The sequence below is a fragment of the Macrosteles quadrilineatus genome, unplaced genomic scaffold (assembly GCF_028750875.1).
Source record: "Macrosteles quadrilineatus isolate MER2022 unplaced genomic scaffold, UCM_ALF_1.0 Scaffold_2__2_contigs__length_208266976, whole genome shotgun sequence".
Classification (NCBI taxonomy): domain Eukaryota; kingdom Metazoa; phylum Arthropoda; class Insecta; order Hemiptera; family Cicadellidae; genus Macrosteles; species Macrosteles quadrilineatus.
The window spans coordinates 140,202,068-140,219,559 of NW_026542595.1; the positions used below are offsets into that span (position 1 = coordinate 140,202,068).

Genomic DNA, 17,492 nt, shown 5'->3' on the forward strand with positions numbered 1-17,492 from the left:
AGGATATTACTTAAAGTTATAAGTAAATAGATGAACAATAAATAAATAAATGAACAATAATAAAAAAAACATATTATCAGTTTCTTGAACCCAAATTCCAAACAACAGTCTACAACAAGTTTGGATGATCTGTCAGTTCTTCGGCTTATAGATAGATGGCAGCATCAGTCAATGAAAACAAAACTATTAGATAATCATCCAAAGCATTCTTTTTATCACTATTAGTCCAGCCTTGCTATGGGGTTAAGAGTTCGGCTTCGCTTGTTTAAAACTGTGGTAAATGGTTGTCAACAATTAAAAAGGTACAGTGCTAGGTTTATTTTTTATTTTGGTTGCTTTGGTAATAAACTTTGGCTTTGTTGTTACTTCAAAGGATTTTTAAAATAATAAATCAATTACACTATACAATAAATTTCAATTATGCTTTCCGTATCTGTGCATAAAAAATATTGTGTTGCTCATTTTGAATCTTTGATTTTATTTTTTTTATTTTTTATAGGATAGCTTCATAGTTGAGTTATAAAGGCATAGAAAATGCTACTTAAATATGAACAAACCAATCACTACAAGTTGTAAATTAATTAGTTTTACTATAATTATGCTTAAAAATTAAAAATAAGACCACTGGCATTGGCATGATTGAACAAACTATACAAACTAAGTTAGCTGTAAAAATTGGTTCATTGAAAAGATTAATTTGAAAACTAGAATAATAGTTTTTCTCAGATGAAACCCGATAAATATTTTTTTATAAATAAACTTTATTTAATTAGTGCTTGCAAGGAAGAATGAAATCAATAATGAAATAAAAAATGTATATGTAAAATCAAATATTTAACACAAAATATTGCTATGTATATATTAGTTTTTTGAATAATTATATTTTAATTTTTCAATTTCTCTTCAAGCATAACCTGTAATTTATGACGTTGGGGAAATAAAAAAAATTAATCATTGTAAATTTTTTGTTTTAAAACGTGTCGCGTAAATTTGTTTTCCTCCAAATATTATAAGTGAGAAATTTTGGATGTACAGTACTCGTATCTATGGATGGATGCATGGATGTTTGTGACAAGTAAACTCAAAAAATAGTAAACCGACAGGGTTGAAATTTGGTAAAATGATAGCTCACATTCCCGATTAACATATAGACATATTCTTATCTCAAAAATCCTTTCGGGCTCCACCCCAGTGGCTCTGGAGTTTCCTATGTTAACCTTATAGGTATTCATATTTAAAAGGAACTAGCTGTAACCCGCGGGCTTTGCCCCGTTTAACTTCTTAATTTTCAAGATTATCTCGTTCGCATGGCTCAATCACGTCCTGGTTGAAGTTTGTTCGCTACGCTCACTCACCTTTAGGTTGGAGCTCGTTCGCTACGCTCACTCACCTTTAGGTTGGAGCTCGTTCGCTGCGCTCACTTGCCTTCAGGTTAGCTCGTTCGCTAAGCTAACTCGCCTCCAGGTTGAAGTTCGTTCGCTACGCTCACTCACCTTTTGGTTGCAAATTAGCTGTTGTCATAAATGTAAAAGAAATAATAGTGCTGCACCCTGTTGGTAATCCTTGTAACTTTAATGCTATTGAACATCATAGAACAGAACCAACTTGTTTAATTGAAACAGCTGTTAAGATTCAATAATTCCATTTCTCATAAGGTTAACATGGGAAACTCCAGAGCCACTGGGGCGGAGCCCGAAAGGATTTTTGAAATAAGAATATGCCTATATGTTAATCGGGAATGTGAGCTATCATCATGCCAAATTTCAGCCCAATCCGACCAGTATTTTTCGAGTTTACTTTTCCCATACACACATACAGCAACCACCTCTTTTTTATAATAGTATAGATTAAAGAATTTTTTCAGCTGTTTCAAATTAAACAAGTTGGTTCTATGATATTAAATAGCATTAAAAAGTTATAAGGTTTACCAATAGGGTGCAGCACTATTATTTTTATACATTTATGACAACATCTAATTTGAACCAACTAGCAACAAAAAAACTGTGGTTCAAAATGAGAACTTTACTTTTTTATATGGTTTTAGTGGTAGAGCATTATGGTTATGGTAGATGTGCTCTACTATAGCATACCGTATAAATTAATAGAACCAAATATTCTTAAACCATGTCCTCTCCCATAACTGCAATAAGCATTTAATACTTGTATAACAACCCCATACGAAGGACAGGATTTCTTCTCATAACTTTTAGTTATATAACATAGTTTACATAATGTTTACTGTTTGCCTATTGGTTTTTAGTCTATCAGTGTTTACAATACAATGTTAATATTTAAGTGTACAACACTCTACAGATATATTGTTTTAAGATGTGTTTGCGAATCCAATTGGCTGCTTAAGAGTCCTTGTCTGGTTTTTTAGGATCAATAGTTTTTGTATAATTTTGAGTAGAATTTATTTACCATCCAATTTAACGTTTGGGTTAACTATTTAAATAATTTTAAAGAGAAAACATTGAGAGAAAGAATAACTAGAATTGAATTAATTAATGATTTTAAAATAAACAATTCATATTTTTAGGCAAACAAAATGTTATATGTACTTTAGATGCCAAAACCAACAAAAGTAAATGATAAATTATACTTTTAAACAAAAACTGACTGACTACTTCCCTTTCTCTGAATCAATGCCTTGATCATTTCCGTCTTTAAGAAATGTGATAGCCTTTTCTTGACATGATAAACTCTCTAAAATGATCAAACAAAGCTTGTCGACCTGTGAATGTTAAGTTGATAAACTGACAAGTGTTTTAAAACACTATTCGTTTAAAAATATTACTTAAAACTTTTAAAATGTAAAACAAGCTATATACAAGTAGAACAAGTATAAGAACTTAATAATTTGAAGAATGTTGTGGTAAATAAGTTTAAGATAGATTAATAAAAGAAAGTACAGCAACAAAGAAAAACATATTTTTGAAGTTTTCTTACATAGGTAGGGTGGTTCACGTAAGGTGACCCAAATTGATTTAAGACAAACTGTTGGTCCTACAATGATGAAATTAAATTATTTCCCAGTAAATTAACCCTAAGGAATAACGTACAACATTTTTAATGTTTTTTGAATACAGCGTGTTCAAAAACCAGAGGGTCACTAGTTAAAATCTCGGAAATATCAAACACAAACATATATCATATTATACATCATTTTAAATCCCTATTAAAAAGAAACACTTTGGTGAAAACATAACTATATTATCTTTAGCCGTTTAAAAATGGCGGCCAATTCTTTGAAAAAGTTTAATTTTTACGGAATAACCTGTATTTTTTTTTAATTGTAGAAATCTTTAACCTGATTCAAATATTGCATTCTTTATGAGCTAATATTTATTTTTGTATCCAATATAATAATATTATATTAAAAATAAAAATGTTCGAACGAATTTGTTTTTGAAAATATTTACATACCGGTAGCCAAAAGTCAACAAAATTCAAATAGCATCATATAACAAACAGCACATAATTTTATAGGTCTTGCTATTCCAAGGACCAAGAAACTTTCAAATTAAAATCATATCAATATATTTTTTTGTTTTTGAGGTATCAACTAATTATATGCTTTCGCTTTCCCCATATAAAACACATGTTACTTGTTAACTCAGGCCACAGTAATAGGACTCTTTTTCGCAACAATCGGACAGCTGATTTATCAGGTGATTTACAATTTTTTATCACTTTTAGCGAATTTCCCATATAGGGAATAAGCTATTACCGTAGTACTCATAGTAAGACCTGGACGCGGGACCGATTTTTTTTTTCGTTTTGAGGTCCCTAGAGGCCAAAAACACCATCCGTTCAAATTCATATATATATATATATATATTTCTATATTTATATATTTATAACATACATACTACATACATTAATATACATATTATATATATATATATATATATATGTGTCCGTCAGCACGATAACTCGAGCAAAAATGATCCGATTTTGATGAAATTTGGTACAAACGTGTAAACGTACGTTCATTCGAACGAGTTCGCGATCCAGCATGATCGGACCATGGGAACGGGTGTTTACGGGGGGTTTTATGGGGTAAAAATAGGTTTTTCCCATTTTTGACCCAAAAAACATAAAATTTAGAAATTTCTTTCCAAACCATTTTGTAGAGCTTAAAAAAACAAATAATTTAGTATATTGAAGAGTTATTATGCGCCTAATGGTTACGGAGAAAATTCCAAAAAATTGTAAATTTAAAATTCCCATGTTTTATAAATTTCCCATGGAGAAAAAGTAAACTGTTGTAGTTTGCTTGTTTGTGAACATATTTTGATCAAATTTGGAAAATGTTTTTTATTTCTTACTAACTATTCACATTAAAAAAAAAAAACAGTTTTACCCTCCCTGATGCAGCAAACCTAGTACTTGTTAAACTAATTTTATTTAGATCGGGAATAAATGTTATATTTTTAAGTAGACATTTCAGTGTAAATCCAATCAGTCGAATGGAAATTCGCTTAGTCTGCAGGTTTGCTGCGGCGGGGGTATTTAACTCTTTCAATGCGGCCGTCATGTTTACTCTTGAAAATTGCACTTATCTCAATGATAAGGAACCGGTCGCCGGCGACCGACCCGCACGCAATGTGTTAAAAAGTGTCAGAGTTTCAAAGATCAGTACTAAATTTTGACCAGTCTGTAAATATCATTCTAATTGACAAAATTTGAAAATTGAAAAGTATGTCAAATAAACTAATAAAATCAGCCATACCATATTACTTAAGTCCATTAAATAACAATATGCCTATTTGTTCAATAGTTCAATAACACATAATGGGGCAGCAGAGCAGAGGTAAATGATTTTGTAACAAAGAATGTATAAAAACCAAGTTATTGGTTTTGGTCAGGTTGATTCTCATCTTATGTATTCAGTGTTCGCTTCAGTATTGTTGGTTGTTGGTTAAGGCGATTGCCAACTTCTTTCTCAAACTGTATAAATCCTCCTGTATATGCAATTGATGGACGGTAAAATTATGCACCTGCTAAACTTGTACAGTGCTTTTTAGTCGGCAACCACGTTGTCTGTCTTCAGATTTTTTTTTTAATCCCTAGCTCATATAAACACCTCTATGTTAAAGGTTCAGCAGTGACTTTGGACTCTCCTACTTCCACAACCCAGGCAATGAGCCTCTACACTACCTGACCATTGGCCAGCTGGCCAGTAGAGCGGCCAATCGCTGGCCAGACAAGGAAGTGTTTGTATCCCTTGTCGATTCTTCCAGAATCACATTCAGTCAGGCTGAACAGCAGGTAAAAATAATGCATCAATTTACTGAGATAGCTCTTCATGGTGTTGATAAAAGTATTGTCCGTTTTGGACTTATTATTTCTTATTTCTGAAGAAAATGAGGACACAAAATATTTAAGTCTTTTATAACTGCCTGGAGTTTCAGTTGTATTTGCTGTGTGTTTTATTTCTTCTTCAAATGCATTCCATAACCAAACGCTCCACAGGAGAGACTTTTTTTTAGTATTCTTGATAGTACCTAAACCTACATCATTATCGGTACATTAGCGACTAGAGGGGAAAATTATGTTTAATTAGTAATTATTTCAACTTAATCCTACTACTATCATCCTACTTCTGAAGGAAGTTACAGATATTCTTTGAACAATGAAAACACACATGACTCTTGAATTATAAATTTTCTATTTTACAAAATAAATCCACGAAAATAGTCCAAATCCACTGAAAATTACTTCAATGTTGTATAAACTTTTATAATTCTGGACTTGACTAATCCAATTCTTCGTAAAACTTTCCTGAACTATCAGAAAGTCTATGCACTTTTAAACAGAGATCAAGATAGAGATTCCTTGGTTTTCTTGATAAAAAAACACAAATGTTAATAACCTCAAATTTGTCATAATTAAGTACAGCATCCTAAGTTATGGGAAATGTCTAACATTTTCCAAGACAACTATTTATAATATGTGAATGGTACCTATGAAACTACTACCTTGTATATTCACAGGCCAACAAGCTAGCAGCTGGGTTTCTAGAGCTGGGTCTTCAGCCTGGAGACAGACTAGGTATTTGTAGTCCAAACTCTACACAATGGTTCCTTACTGCGGTGGCAGCAGCCAAGGCTGGGCTCATTCTGGTTAGTAGTAACGAGTAACCAGTAGCCAGTAGGTAAAATACAGTATCATACCTTCTACTTTAGCCAGTTGCAGGTTTATTTCAACCTTTCCTGCATAATTTACATAAAAGATTTTATTCAGTGTTACAGGATTGATTTATGACAATATAAAATAGGTTTTCATTCCTTACGTCCATCCTAGTTTAGTGTCAGGCAACTAGTTTTGAAACGGTTGTTTCATTTTCAAGCCTCTTGTTGTCTTACATAAAATTGAATGAGCAAATTGTTGTTGTTACAACACAAATATAACATTTAACATACACAAACACCGATACATAGAGTTAACATAACAGTTAACACAATAGTTTTCTAGTAAAGTGATTTTTATTTCAATGAAATTCAACTCACATAAACATAAACAATAACAAACAATAATAATTAATACACAACAGCTGTTATGTCACAAACATAAAAGACCACAATCGGATAGTTGAGTCATGTTCTTCGTCATATGCAGTCCTGTCGTATATTTTTGTGTATTGACGACGACAACATGTTCAAATAATTTTACAGTAGACTCCCTCTTATCGGGACAACCTTTAACTGGAAATCGGTTTAACCGGACTACACTCGGTGGAAATGACAGCTCTTTAACTGGACAATTTTTATCAGCACATCGGTTTAACCGGACTAGATCGGCAGGAAGTGGACAGTACTTAAACTATACTGTTCTCGTGGGAAAGATTTGAGAAAGTGTTCACGTGTCTAAATATGTAATAATCATTATTGGTTTATACAGTATGCATTTAAACAGTCCGTTTTAACAAGTTTTTGGGAACGTCGGTTTAACCGGTAAAGCCTTTATCCGGACTGGCCTCAGTCCCCAGAAGTCCGGATAAGAGGGAGTCTACTGTATGTAAGACAACAATATGCTTGAAAACTGAACAATTGTTTCTAAAGTAGTCCCCCTGTCAAGCTAGGATTGCAAAAGTAAAGTATGTAAACCTATTTTATATTGACAATATTGATTTATGACAGTTTAAAATAGGTTTACGTAGTCAATCCTTAATTAAAACACATAAAAATATTTCAAATAAGTGTTGAACATTCCAGGTGTCTATGAACCCCGCATACTTGACCCACGAGTTGGAATACTGTATGCATAAAGTTGGGGTTCGCGCCATTGTGACGGATGAGAGCTACAGAGTCCAAAACTACTACAAGATGATCTGTGATATCGTGCCTGGATTAGCCAACTCGCCAGTCAACTCTAAAGTGAATTGCAGCAAACTGCCAAACTTTTCTGTACTGATTGTCAACTCTGAGAAGGTCTTCCCGTAAGTATAAATTCAACATCGGTTTGACACTTTTACAATATAGATGCAACTAAGAAGACATAACGATTAATTTTAGATGAGTAAAAACAATTTTTGATACTTAAGTAGAATTTTTTCAAGACAACATAGTCTAATGAGCCGCCTATGGAGTAAGCTAATGTATACATAAACTTCACAGTCAAGTTCTATAGTTAATGTTTAGGATGGTTCTGAAAACACAATAGTTCATTAAAAGCCCACTGGTGGGTGCAGATTCAAACCATAGAAAATTTTACTAACTGTCAGTTTTTCTAATGAATTAACTAAAGTCAAAATAGATTTTTTACAATAGTAAACTTCACTAAAGAATTCTAGATTTTTAACAACTAGAAGAAAAGAAAAGGACTAGTAATGTAATACTAAAGAATATCTTAATTGCCTATGATAATTTGTATGCACTGTTAATTTCTGTTTACAGAGGGGCTTACCGGTTTTGTGACGTAATGGAAGCTTCAGGCAGCCTTCAAGAATTGCAAGCCATAAGTAAAACATTGAGGCCTGAAAACAATGGGAACATTCAATTTACATCGGTAAATTATATCTTTGATTATAACCACTCCAAATAAAAAATGTCCAATAGAACTAGCCTCCAAAAAGACGACCTAAACTTCAAGACTTCTGTAATAGAGCAAAAAATAAATACACCATTATAAACCTGAACACTGGAAACTTCCTTACCCAAAAAGAAACAACACACCCAACACCTTGTCAATTCGGTTTCGATGGAGCACGTCTAGTGCAACTACTAAGAAAATGTAATGGAAATCATGCAACTGCTCCAAACAACATAGCAATTAAACAAAACACCTTAGTATCAGACGAGACAATACTCCTAAACGAACTACATCTCTATAATAGCAAAAAACACATTGACATTAAAAACTCATATAACACTAAACTGAACTTAGTCCAAGGTGTGCCAGACAGTGGGAAAACAACTTTCCTACTCAACAACTATGCTACAGGGAACCTCATCATGTTTCCTACAAGAGATGCGGCAATGGACTTCCGACAGAGATACAAAACCAACCACTCAGACCATAGCCAGGCAAAATGCAATGACACCTTCTGAACCGTGCATTCATTCATAATAAACTCCACCCAACATCTTAACACGTTTGCTGCGGGCCATCAAATGGCAGGCGTAGCCCCAGTGCGGCGCAGCCCGCAGCGTCGAACAAACCCAATTGCTGGGTGATTGGCTCTCATATCGTATGACGAATAGCAAATAACGTGCGGTGATGTCCTGTTTTATAACAAGAGTCGACGTAGTTCGCTAAACACTCACAGATAGCAGCACTGCTTGGAACATAGCCGGTCCCATCGTATTGCCAATTGGAGGGAGAAAGACGGGACAACAAGTTGATTTTTAAGTTTGCCAGACGGGGATTTTATGGGGAAATTTTACTACCAACCTACAACACAACAAAAAGCAAGTCACCCACTACACGCTAACGTGGAATAGGTCTGCCTTCGACCGATGCTAGAGCAAAAACAATAATATACATAAATAATAAAAATATGCTATCACCTACCATCATTCTAAATGAAACTGAATTAGAGAAGGTGTATGAATTTAAATTTTTAGGATTAACTATAGATAGCAACTTGTCTTGGAACAACCATGTCAATAATCTAGTTTCTAAATTAAACTCTGGGGTATATGCACTAAGGAGGCTCTCAAAAATTTGTTCAACAGAGACTCTGAAAATAGTGTATTTCGCCTATATTCATTCAAATATCGCCTTTGGTCTTTCATTATATGGGGCAACTTCCATTCAAAATTTGAACAAAATACTAAAAATTCAGGAACAATCAATTCAGATAATATTAAAATTAAATTATAATGAATCGGTAAAACTCTTTTTTTCTAAAATTGGTATCATGAATGTATATGCAATGTACATTTATGAAACTATAATTTCTGTGAAAAACCGCCAGGACCAACTTCATTTTGTTGGAGATACTCATAATTATAATACAAGATTCAGGAATAGAATTGGCATTGACAAACATAAACTTGGATTTTATGAAAAAAGCCAATGTATATGGGGTCAAAATTTTATAATATGTTACCAAAAGCCATTAAATCTGAGAAAAATATTAATAAATTCAAAAATCAACTAAAAAAATATCTTATTGATTTAACATTATATTCTTTCTCCGAATTCCCATGTAAAAATGAAGTGTAAAGAAAGTTTTTAGTTCTGTTTTTCTTTTCATGCATATAACTATATCTTTTGTTTTGACAGCCTTAGTATTAACCAATCTTAGTTATAATGTATCTTAGTATTAATTAATATTGACACCATTCTATGTACAGAGTACTAATATTGAATAAAGATTTTATTGATTGATTGATTGATAGATACGAAAGGCATTGCCGAGCGTATCCGATCGGTTACGGCAGCACCTGAACAGCGCTCGGCTCGTATCCGATCGGATACGCCCGCAGTGAACGTGTTAAGAGAGGAAACACCTATAACAGGCTCTTCATCGATGAAGCCCTAAAGATGCATGCCGGAGAAATACTCTTTGCAGCCATTTTATCAACTGCTAAAGAAGTAATGCTTATTGGCAACATTAACTAAATACCATATATAAACAGAGCAGAGAACCTAGAAGTTAACTACCACAACATTACATAAATAGCCACAACAACAAAAATAGTAAACACCACTTACAAATGTACAAAGATAACCACAGCCATCCTTTAAAAATTCTACAGCCAAGGAATGCAAACCACCAACAAGACAGAGAAAGAACTGGCGACACAGCAGTACCAGGGACTAGAAAACCTGAACCTCACTCTCAACAAAAATAAATGCAAATGATTGGTCTTCAAACAAGCTGAGAAAAGAGAACTAAACAAGCTAGGTTTCAGCGCATCTACGATACATGAATTTCAAGGATGGCAAGCAGAAAACATAGCTGTCATAAAAACATCTGCTAAAAGAGAAGAAATTTATGAATCGAATGAAGCACCACTGCATCGTTGCTATCTCAAGGCACACACACTCATTCCTTTACATAACACCCAACAGTAATGATAAACTAGGCCGTTGGATACAACAATCAAACTTGCTTAGCTCTCAGGAACTTTCCAAATACCACATCAACATAGAGAAAATCGCGGACCTACACCTCCCAAAGCATAAAAACACACTGCAAACTAACAAAAACCAAAGTTGCACACAAGAACCCCTAAACACTACCACCTCCCAACATCGTTTATTAGAAGAACACCCTCAACCCAGAGAAAGGCACAAAAACCAGCTCAAAGATGTAACACACCCCTCCGACATTCCGTACATTAAAACTCCAAACACCTAATAACCAACAAGAACTTAAAATTCTACAAAAAAATATAAATTGATTATCTAAATAAACTGATAGACTAGCACACTTCCTCCAAGATGAAGACCCGAACTGGATCATAATAACAGAGCACGGCGTAACACAACAAAACTTGCAAAACACGTGGGTAGAAAATTACTCACTTATTGGAGGCTTCTCAAGGAAATACCATGTCAAAGGAGGAGTGGTCGCTTCAGTAAGTGGCTGGGAAAAGCATGTATCACTCATATGCACAAGTAGCGAGGGAACAGAACTGACTTGTGAAACTGTGGAAACAGTGCTCACTATGGATAAGCAAATATTAATAATGTGGGACATCAATGTAAACAACCTAGTTGATGACAATGAAAATTGAAGAACTCCTAATCTCCTTCAATATCTCAAGACTGAGGCCAACTCCCACTCGAATTACGAGTGAATCAGAAACATCAATACACTGGATATGCTCAAACATTGATAGTCAACAAGTAAAAACATCAGTTATAAAATCAGGACTATCTGACGCATCTATACCGCACAAATCACAAAAATAATCACTAGAAAACCGATCTAAACTACAGAGACATGCCGAGAAGCCTTCAAGAACCTTAAAATTCTCACATCAATTTCACTCCACATAAGAGAAGTCATTATCCACACCACTAAAACAGCCCAGCCAAGACACAGAGACATAGACCAGCACAACACACGACATGCCGCCAATTTTTCCCTCCCACAACACCACCTGAGTCTGTACAAGCAGAAACCATCCTACAAAGGTGCTCTGTACTTTAACAACCTACCAGAGCACCTTAAGAGAGAACAACCCAATTGGTTCAAGAAGCACCTGACAACATGGCTTATGGACCAGTCGTTGTACTCAGAGGATGAATTCCTAAACAATAAGAAGCTACTATAAAAATAAAATGCTAATTGTAGGCCTAATTGCAAATGATTGTAATAGTTGTACCTGACGCATGAATGTTCTCTAGGAATATTTCAATAAAGAGTTTGTCTATTGTCTATATTCTTGCTTTCACAAGGCTAGTAGGCAGGCAGGCTACCAGCCTCAGTATAATTATCTCAAGTTAAGCCACAATTGCTCAATACTGACGACATATATACCATACTAGTTCTGTTATCCAACAATGCTTAGTTAATCCGTAAATCCGTATACATTTTCAGGGTACAACAGGGAAGCCAAAAGCAGTGCCACTGACACATTTCAATCTTGTCAATAACTCTTACTGCTTCGGTAAAAGGCTGGGAATGGACAAACAAGTAAGTCCAAGCGCACAAACTTTTAAACACATGGTTCAAATTTAATTTAAGTAGGCTATATTAAATTTTGTTTGTTTTTATTAGTGAATATTACAGGTAATGTTATTAAAAGCTCCAAGCTAATTTATAGTTAAATGCCTTAATATTCAGACAGTGCTTCATACAACAAGAAAACACTCTCCTCTAGACTCAATTTGGAGAAGCCATAAGCACCAAGAAACAATTTTTCTAATAATGCCACAAAAAAGTAAATATAACCATTGACTATTGATATTCAAATATATAACTAATAATTATTGACTTAGTAATCATTTTCTTGCCCAAACAATGATATTTTAATGATATAATCAATTCCAAATTATAACAATCGTTAAAAAACAGAATGACTTACTTCCAAACCCAGTGTCATTTTCAGTGAAAAGGAGAAGATTTACTCTTATTATTTTTTTCCCTTATTTTCACCAACTTGGTTAGTTTGATAATTTCTACCATATGAATACAGAGTCTGAGTATTTATATTGTGTACTGTACCGTGTAGCACTACAAGATTCTAGCTCAGTCTCCATTCTTCCATGTGTTGGGATACATCAGTGCTCTCATGGCCAGCCTCAACTTTGGTAGTACGATTGTCCTTCCCTCGCCTACCTTCAGTGTGCCTGACTCTTGTGAGGCCATCAAGAAGGAGAAGTACGTACTCTGGTTCCTACGCTAGAATAAAAATGAATGTAGTTTATTGCTACAGTAGAACTTTCAATAGCTTATTCTAAAGGTGTTAAAAATTACAAATGTAGTTCAAATATAATCATCATAATGATAGTGGCTCACTTTAATGGCCGTCTGACCATGCCACGGGCTCAACGTGCTTATGCAGGGGTGCCAGGGGCTCAACACACCCATGTGGGGGTGCCAGGGGCTCAATATGCCCATGCGGAGGTGCCAGGGTCTCGGTCTCGACAGGTCCTACACCAGTGCTGACTAAGCACGCTCATTTTGAGGGATCGGGCCAGTAGCCCCAGGTGACTTCCTGGTGCCTAACACCTTCGTTCCAGGTGGTACCCAGTGAGGGGGAGAGTTCCTCATACCCTTTAACGAAGAATCTTCCCACTATTTTTCTGCGTTTGTTGAATTTTCCATACAACCTCCTTATTATTCTAACAGCCAAAATCACTTAAAACACTACAGTTTTTACATATAACTGTGTTACAGATGTACCATGCTACTAGGTACCCCCACCATGTATGTGGACCTGTGTAGTTATGTCAAGAGTCTGCCACTAGAGGAGCAACAGCAGCACCTGTCTCCAGAGGTAGCTGTCAGTGGTGGAGCACTCTGCTCTCCTGAACTGTTCCGCAAGATGAAGACCACCTTCGACTGTGACAGGGTAGTGGTATGTATCCATTGGGCTCTTTTCTAAGTTTCCTCTGTTTGTTTTAGCAAAATTCAAAGAATTACTGCAATACCGGTACTAACTTTGACTTTTGAGATTGGGTGATCGATTAATGAATACCGGTACCTCAGGAGGTATTAACTAATTTTGTGGTATTTTTTGTTGCTACACAGAGTGAAAAGGTTCAGCTTACTGACAGGTAACAATCTTTGAATCATCTAAGGACCAATTGGAACATAAATTATTGCAAATATAGTCTAAATTAAACATTTTTCATAACTTCCATTTTGCATCACAGAATTCATTGTAAACTAGCGATGACTTAACTGCGATGGAAGCATCAATGACGATTTACCACTGATCATTTTTCCAACAGTCAGTGTATGGACTGACGGAGACGACAGCAATGTGTTTTCAATCTACACCAGAGGACTCTGAGTATCAGATGACTTCTACGGTCGGAAAGATCAGTGAACATGTTGAGGTAAAAATTTAAAGTAGGAAATTTTAAACATTTTTCGATAAAACAAGGGATTTAGTAGTCTGAAATTTACACTTTATTGGATGACAAAATATAAGAGCACAAACTTGCATGTGGTAAATCAATGAGCTGGAAGTTCAAAATATTTGACAGTCCAGTTATGACTTGTAGAAGGTTAGTGACCATTGCATAAGGTAAACTTGATGGCTGCTGTCATAATTCTTATCATTTTACTCCACAAGGAATAATAGCAATCTTTGGAGACGTCCTTTCCCTATCCCAAACTTTTGGACTTCTGAATATTCGAGTTAGGACAGGTCTCAGAACGATAACACATGACCGTAAACTGTATCTCATACTACAATATGCCATCTGGACCAGTCATACTTAACAGTCATTTTAGCTAGAATAACTTGACTCTTTAGCCAAATTTGACACAACACTAGCTTAGATTAGAAAGCTATATTTAGCTCTTTATTAACTAAAACATTGTTTCTGCTGTATATACACAGCACTAAATGTAATGTTTCTTGGAAATTTGTACTTAGATAAATAAAAAAATTCTGATAATAAATCATAAACATGAAACATTTTCTGCCAGAAAATAAAGGATTTTATCATAGTAAGTAATAATGGTGTTAAGGGTTAAGCAAGGAGAACAAATTGCCACTAACTCAAATTTGTCCTTATTTCAGGCCAAAGTAGTGGATTCTTCCGGAAAGACTGTTCCCATGGGAGAGACAGGAGAGCTGTGGATGAGATCCTTCAACAACATGACAGGATATTGGGAAGATCCTCATGGAACAGAAAACATCCTTACCAGAGATTACTGGATCAAAACTGGGTAATTAATTTAGCCACTGCTGTATTTTATCCCCAACATTACTTATCTCCTTTTATTTTAAAATTTTTAAAAGTTGGTGTGCAAAAAAACTATTTTTCAGCAGCATGCTCAATTAAACCACAGATAAATAAGGAACAGAGAATACACCCTGGTACTCTTAAGTGGTGTCTAGCAAGTAGTGTTGGTGTGGGTTAAGTCCAACAGGGTCCTCTTCACCCTGTTGTTCTACAACGCTCGTGGTGGAGGAAGACCCTGTGCCCTGTGTGATAGGAATTCCTGCACAGTGCTCGCAGTTCGGGCTCTTCCTTTCTAGTAACAAGTATATTTCTGGCAAAACACCAAGAGTTGAAAGCGCATGTTTGTCCCATAAGCGTTTTTCCTCTATACCTTACTTATCTGTGATTTAAATTAGTTGAACTTATGTTAAAAGTATGTATAACTTCAACATGGAAAGATAACATCTACTTCACTACTTCACAACACAAAAATTTATCTGATTACTTCAATGTTTGTTATTCATTATACAACAGTATCGACAGTCAAAATTCTCTGCATATGAGAACAAATCTCAATACAAAATTTGAGGATATTGTTGTTGTTAGAGAAACAACAGTTAAAACTATCTGTCAGTACGTTTTATCAATGATGTTAGTTTTTTACCTTCCCATCCCGTACCATTAAGCTAATCCTTTAGTAATAAAAATATAATTGTATAACAGCTTTCTTAAAAAACTATTAAGGAATTTTGCATTTTTACAATTTCCAGAGATAAGTTTGTCCTCTCCCCTGATGGCTATGGACAAGTGGTTGGAAGGATTAAGGACATGATTATCCGAGGAGGAGAGAATATTTCACCCAAGGAGGTTGAGGACTTTTTAGCGACACATCCTAATATCCTGGAAGCCCAGGTTTATGGAGTGTTAAGTGAGCGGCTCGGGGAAGAAGTAGGCTGCAGTCTAAGGTTGCAGCCTGGAGCTCAAATATCCGAACAGGAGGTCGTAGACTTCTGCAAGGGTCAGGTTAGAAGATTATTAAGCTATTTACTTTAAGTATCATAGGAATAGTCAGTTTTAGGTACAATTCCGAAGGGAAAACTGGCAAAATGGTCTCTAGTTTGAAAAAAAAAACAATTTATAATTTGTAAAGACCTGAACAATTTTCCTTCCTCTTATTGCTCTGTAACTCAAAGGCTATTATTTTGAGCATGGATATGTTATATTATTTTTATGTATAAGTTCTAGTATACTGGTAACTTAACTGTTTTTTTTTTTAGTTTAAAAAACATTCCCAGTTTAGTTTTGCATACCAACTATGTGGTATTGATTAAATTGCTTCTGATATTGTGGTGCTAACCCGGCAGATGGCTTATTTGGCAAACTTCAAGGAGTGTTTGAATTTTCAAATTTCTGTGCACTAGGTACCTGACTCTGTACACAAGCTTTCAACAATAAAGTACTTTCTCATTCTTCTTTCTTTCTTTTTATTTGAGGTATATTCTTGTCTCAAATCCCATTTGAGAATTTTTAATCCTCCTTAAAAAATTGTGTACAGTTTTTTTAGGTTTTGGCCTTTTTTCATCCTGTTATTGTTATTCTTATTGTTTAAGTAGTTTTAATACAAATATCTTTTTACAGATTTCCTACTTCAAAATACCAAAGTATGTAGAAGTGCTTAAGGAATTCCCCAAAACTGGCTCTGGAAAAATACAAAAGTTTAAGCTACGAGAGGCAATGGAGAGAAAACTAGGATTAAGAAAATAGATCTGATGGCAATAGTGACTGTTTGTTGTTGTTTTCCCTGTTTACATTAATATGATAAGACTAACAAAGTTCTGTATATAAAATCTCTTTATGATCAAATAAATTTGTGTATCAGCTCTGTTTTAACAGATATGTTATAACAATAGATTCAAGTACTCAATGAAATGTTGGTTAATGTTTTTATCAAATAGTCTACCGGTACTAATTGTGCTTACCAATGCAATATTTGTATTTTTTATGAAATTTGGGAAAGAACCATCGATGAGTAGTTGTACAGCACTATTATGTTTTACCCTGTTAGTTTAGTCAGATAAAAGGTAGACTTAACTTGAGAAAAAAGATAAGAAGGCAATGAAATTGGACTATAAAACTCTCGGTAACTAACTTTAAAAAATTAACAAGACTTGACATGTTTTCTTTTCATTGGCACAGCAGTTAAACCCAATAATGATTAATAAAACCCAAAAGAAATAATGTTAATAATTAAATGTAATTTTGATTGATAATTAATGTATATTACATTAGTACATAGTACAGTAATACATATATCACAGTATAGATTAATCTATATATTTAATACGCGACATGAAACTTTGTGAACAATAAGGCTTTTTTGTTTTAAGATTTAACCCCACATATTATGTACCAAAATGTTCGTCTAGGTGTGTAGATGTGCAAACTGGCTTCAGATTTTTGAAATATATCTTTTTAAGGGCGTGGGCTGCACTCAAAGTTCCTTCCATAAGGATAACATTGTGATTGATTTGAATGTTATTATATTCTGAAACAAATGTCAATACATTAGTTTAAAAAAATTAGATCCCAGCTGTTTTGTTTGGTTTTGAAATGTTTAATAGTTTGCATGTTTTTAAAAATAATTAGAAACCTGGCAAAGAAATGTTACCTATAGGACATGACGG

At 34.4% G+C, this 17,492-nt stretch overlaps 1 protein-coding gene across 1 annotated transcript; it reads left to right on the forward strand.

Moving 5' to 3' along the window:
* The first annotated feature begins 235 nt into the window (after positions 1-235).
* LOC128987955 (medium-chain acyl-CoA ligase ACSF2, mitochondrial-like) lies at positions 236-16,719 on the forward strand. The gene is made up of 12 exons (XM_054409087.1): positions 236-302; positions 5,103-5,274; positions 6,000-6,128; positions 7,221-7,444; positions 7,902-8,013; positions 12,005-12,100; positions 12,639-12,787; positions 13,307-13,487; positions 13,864-13,971; positions 14,664-14,812; positions 15,579-15,831; positions 16,447-16,719. Exons 1-12 carry the CDS (start codon positions 238-240, stop codon positions 16,570-16,572), a joined length of 1,764 nt encoding a protein of 587 aa, XP_054265062.1. The 5' UTR covers positions 236-237; the 3' UTR covers positions 16,573-16,719.
* Positions 16,720-17,492: the final 773 nt, after the last annotated feature.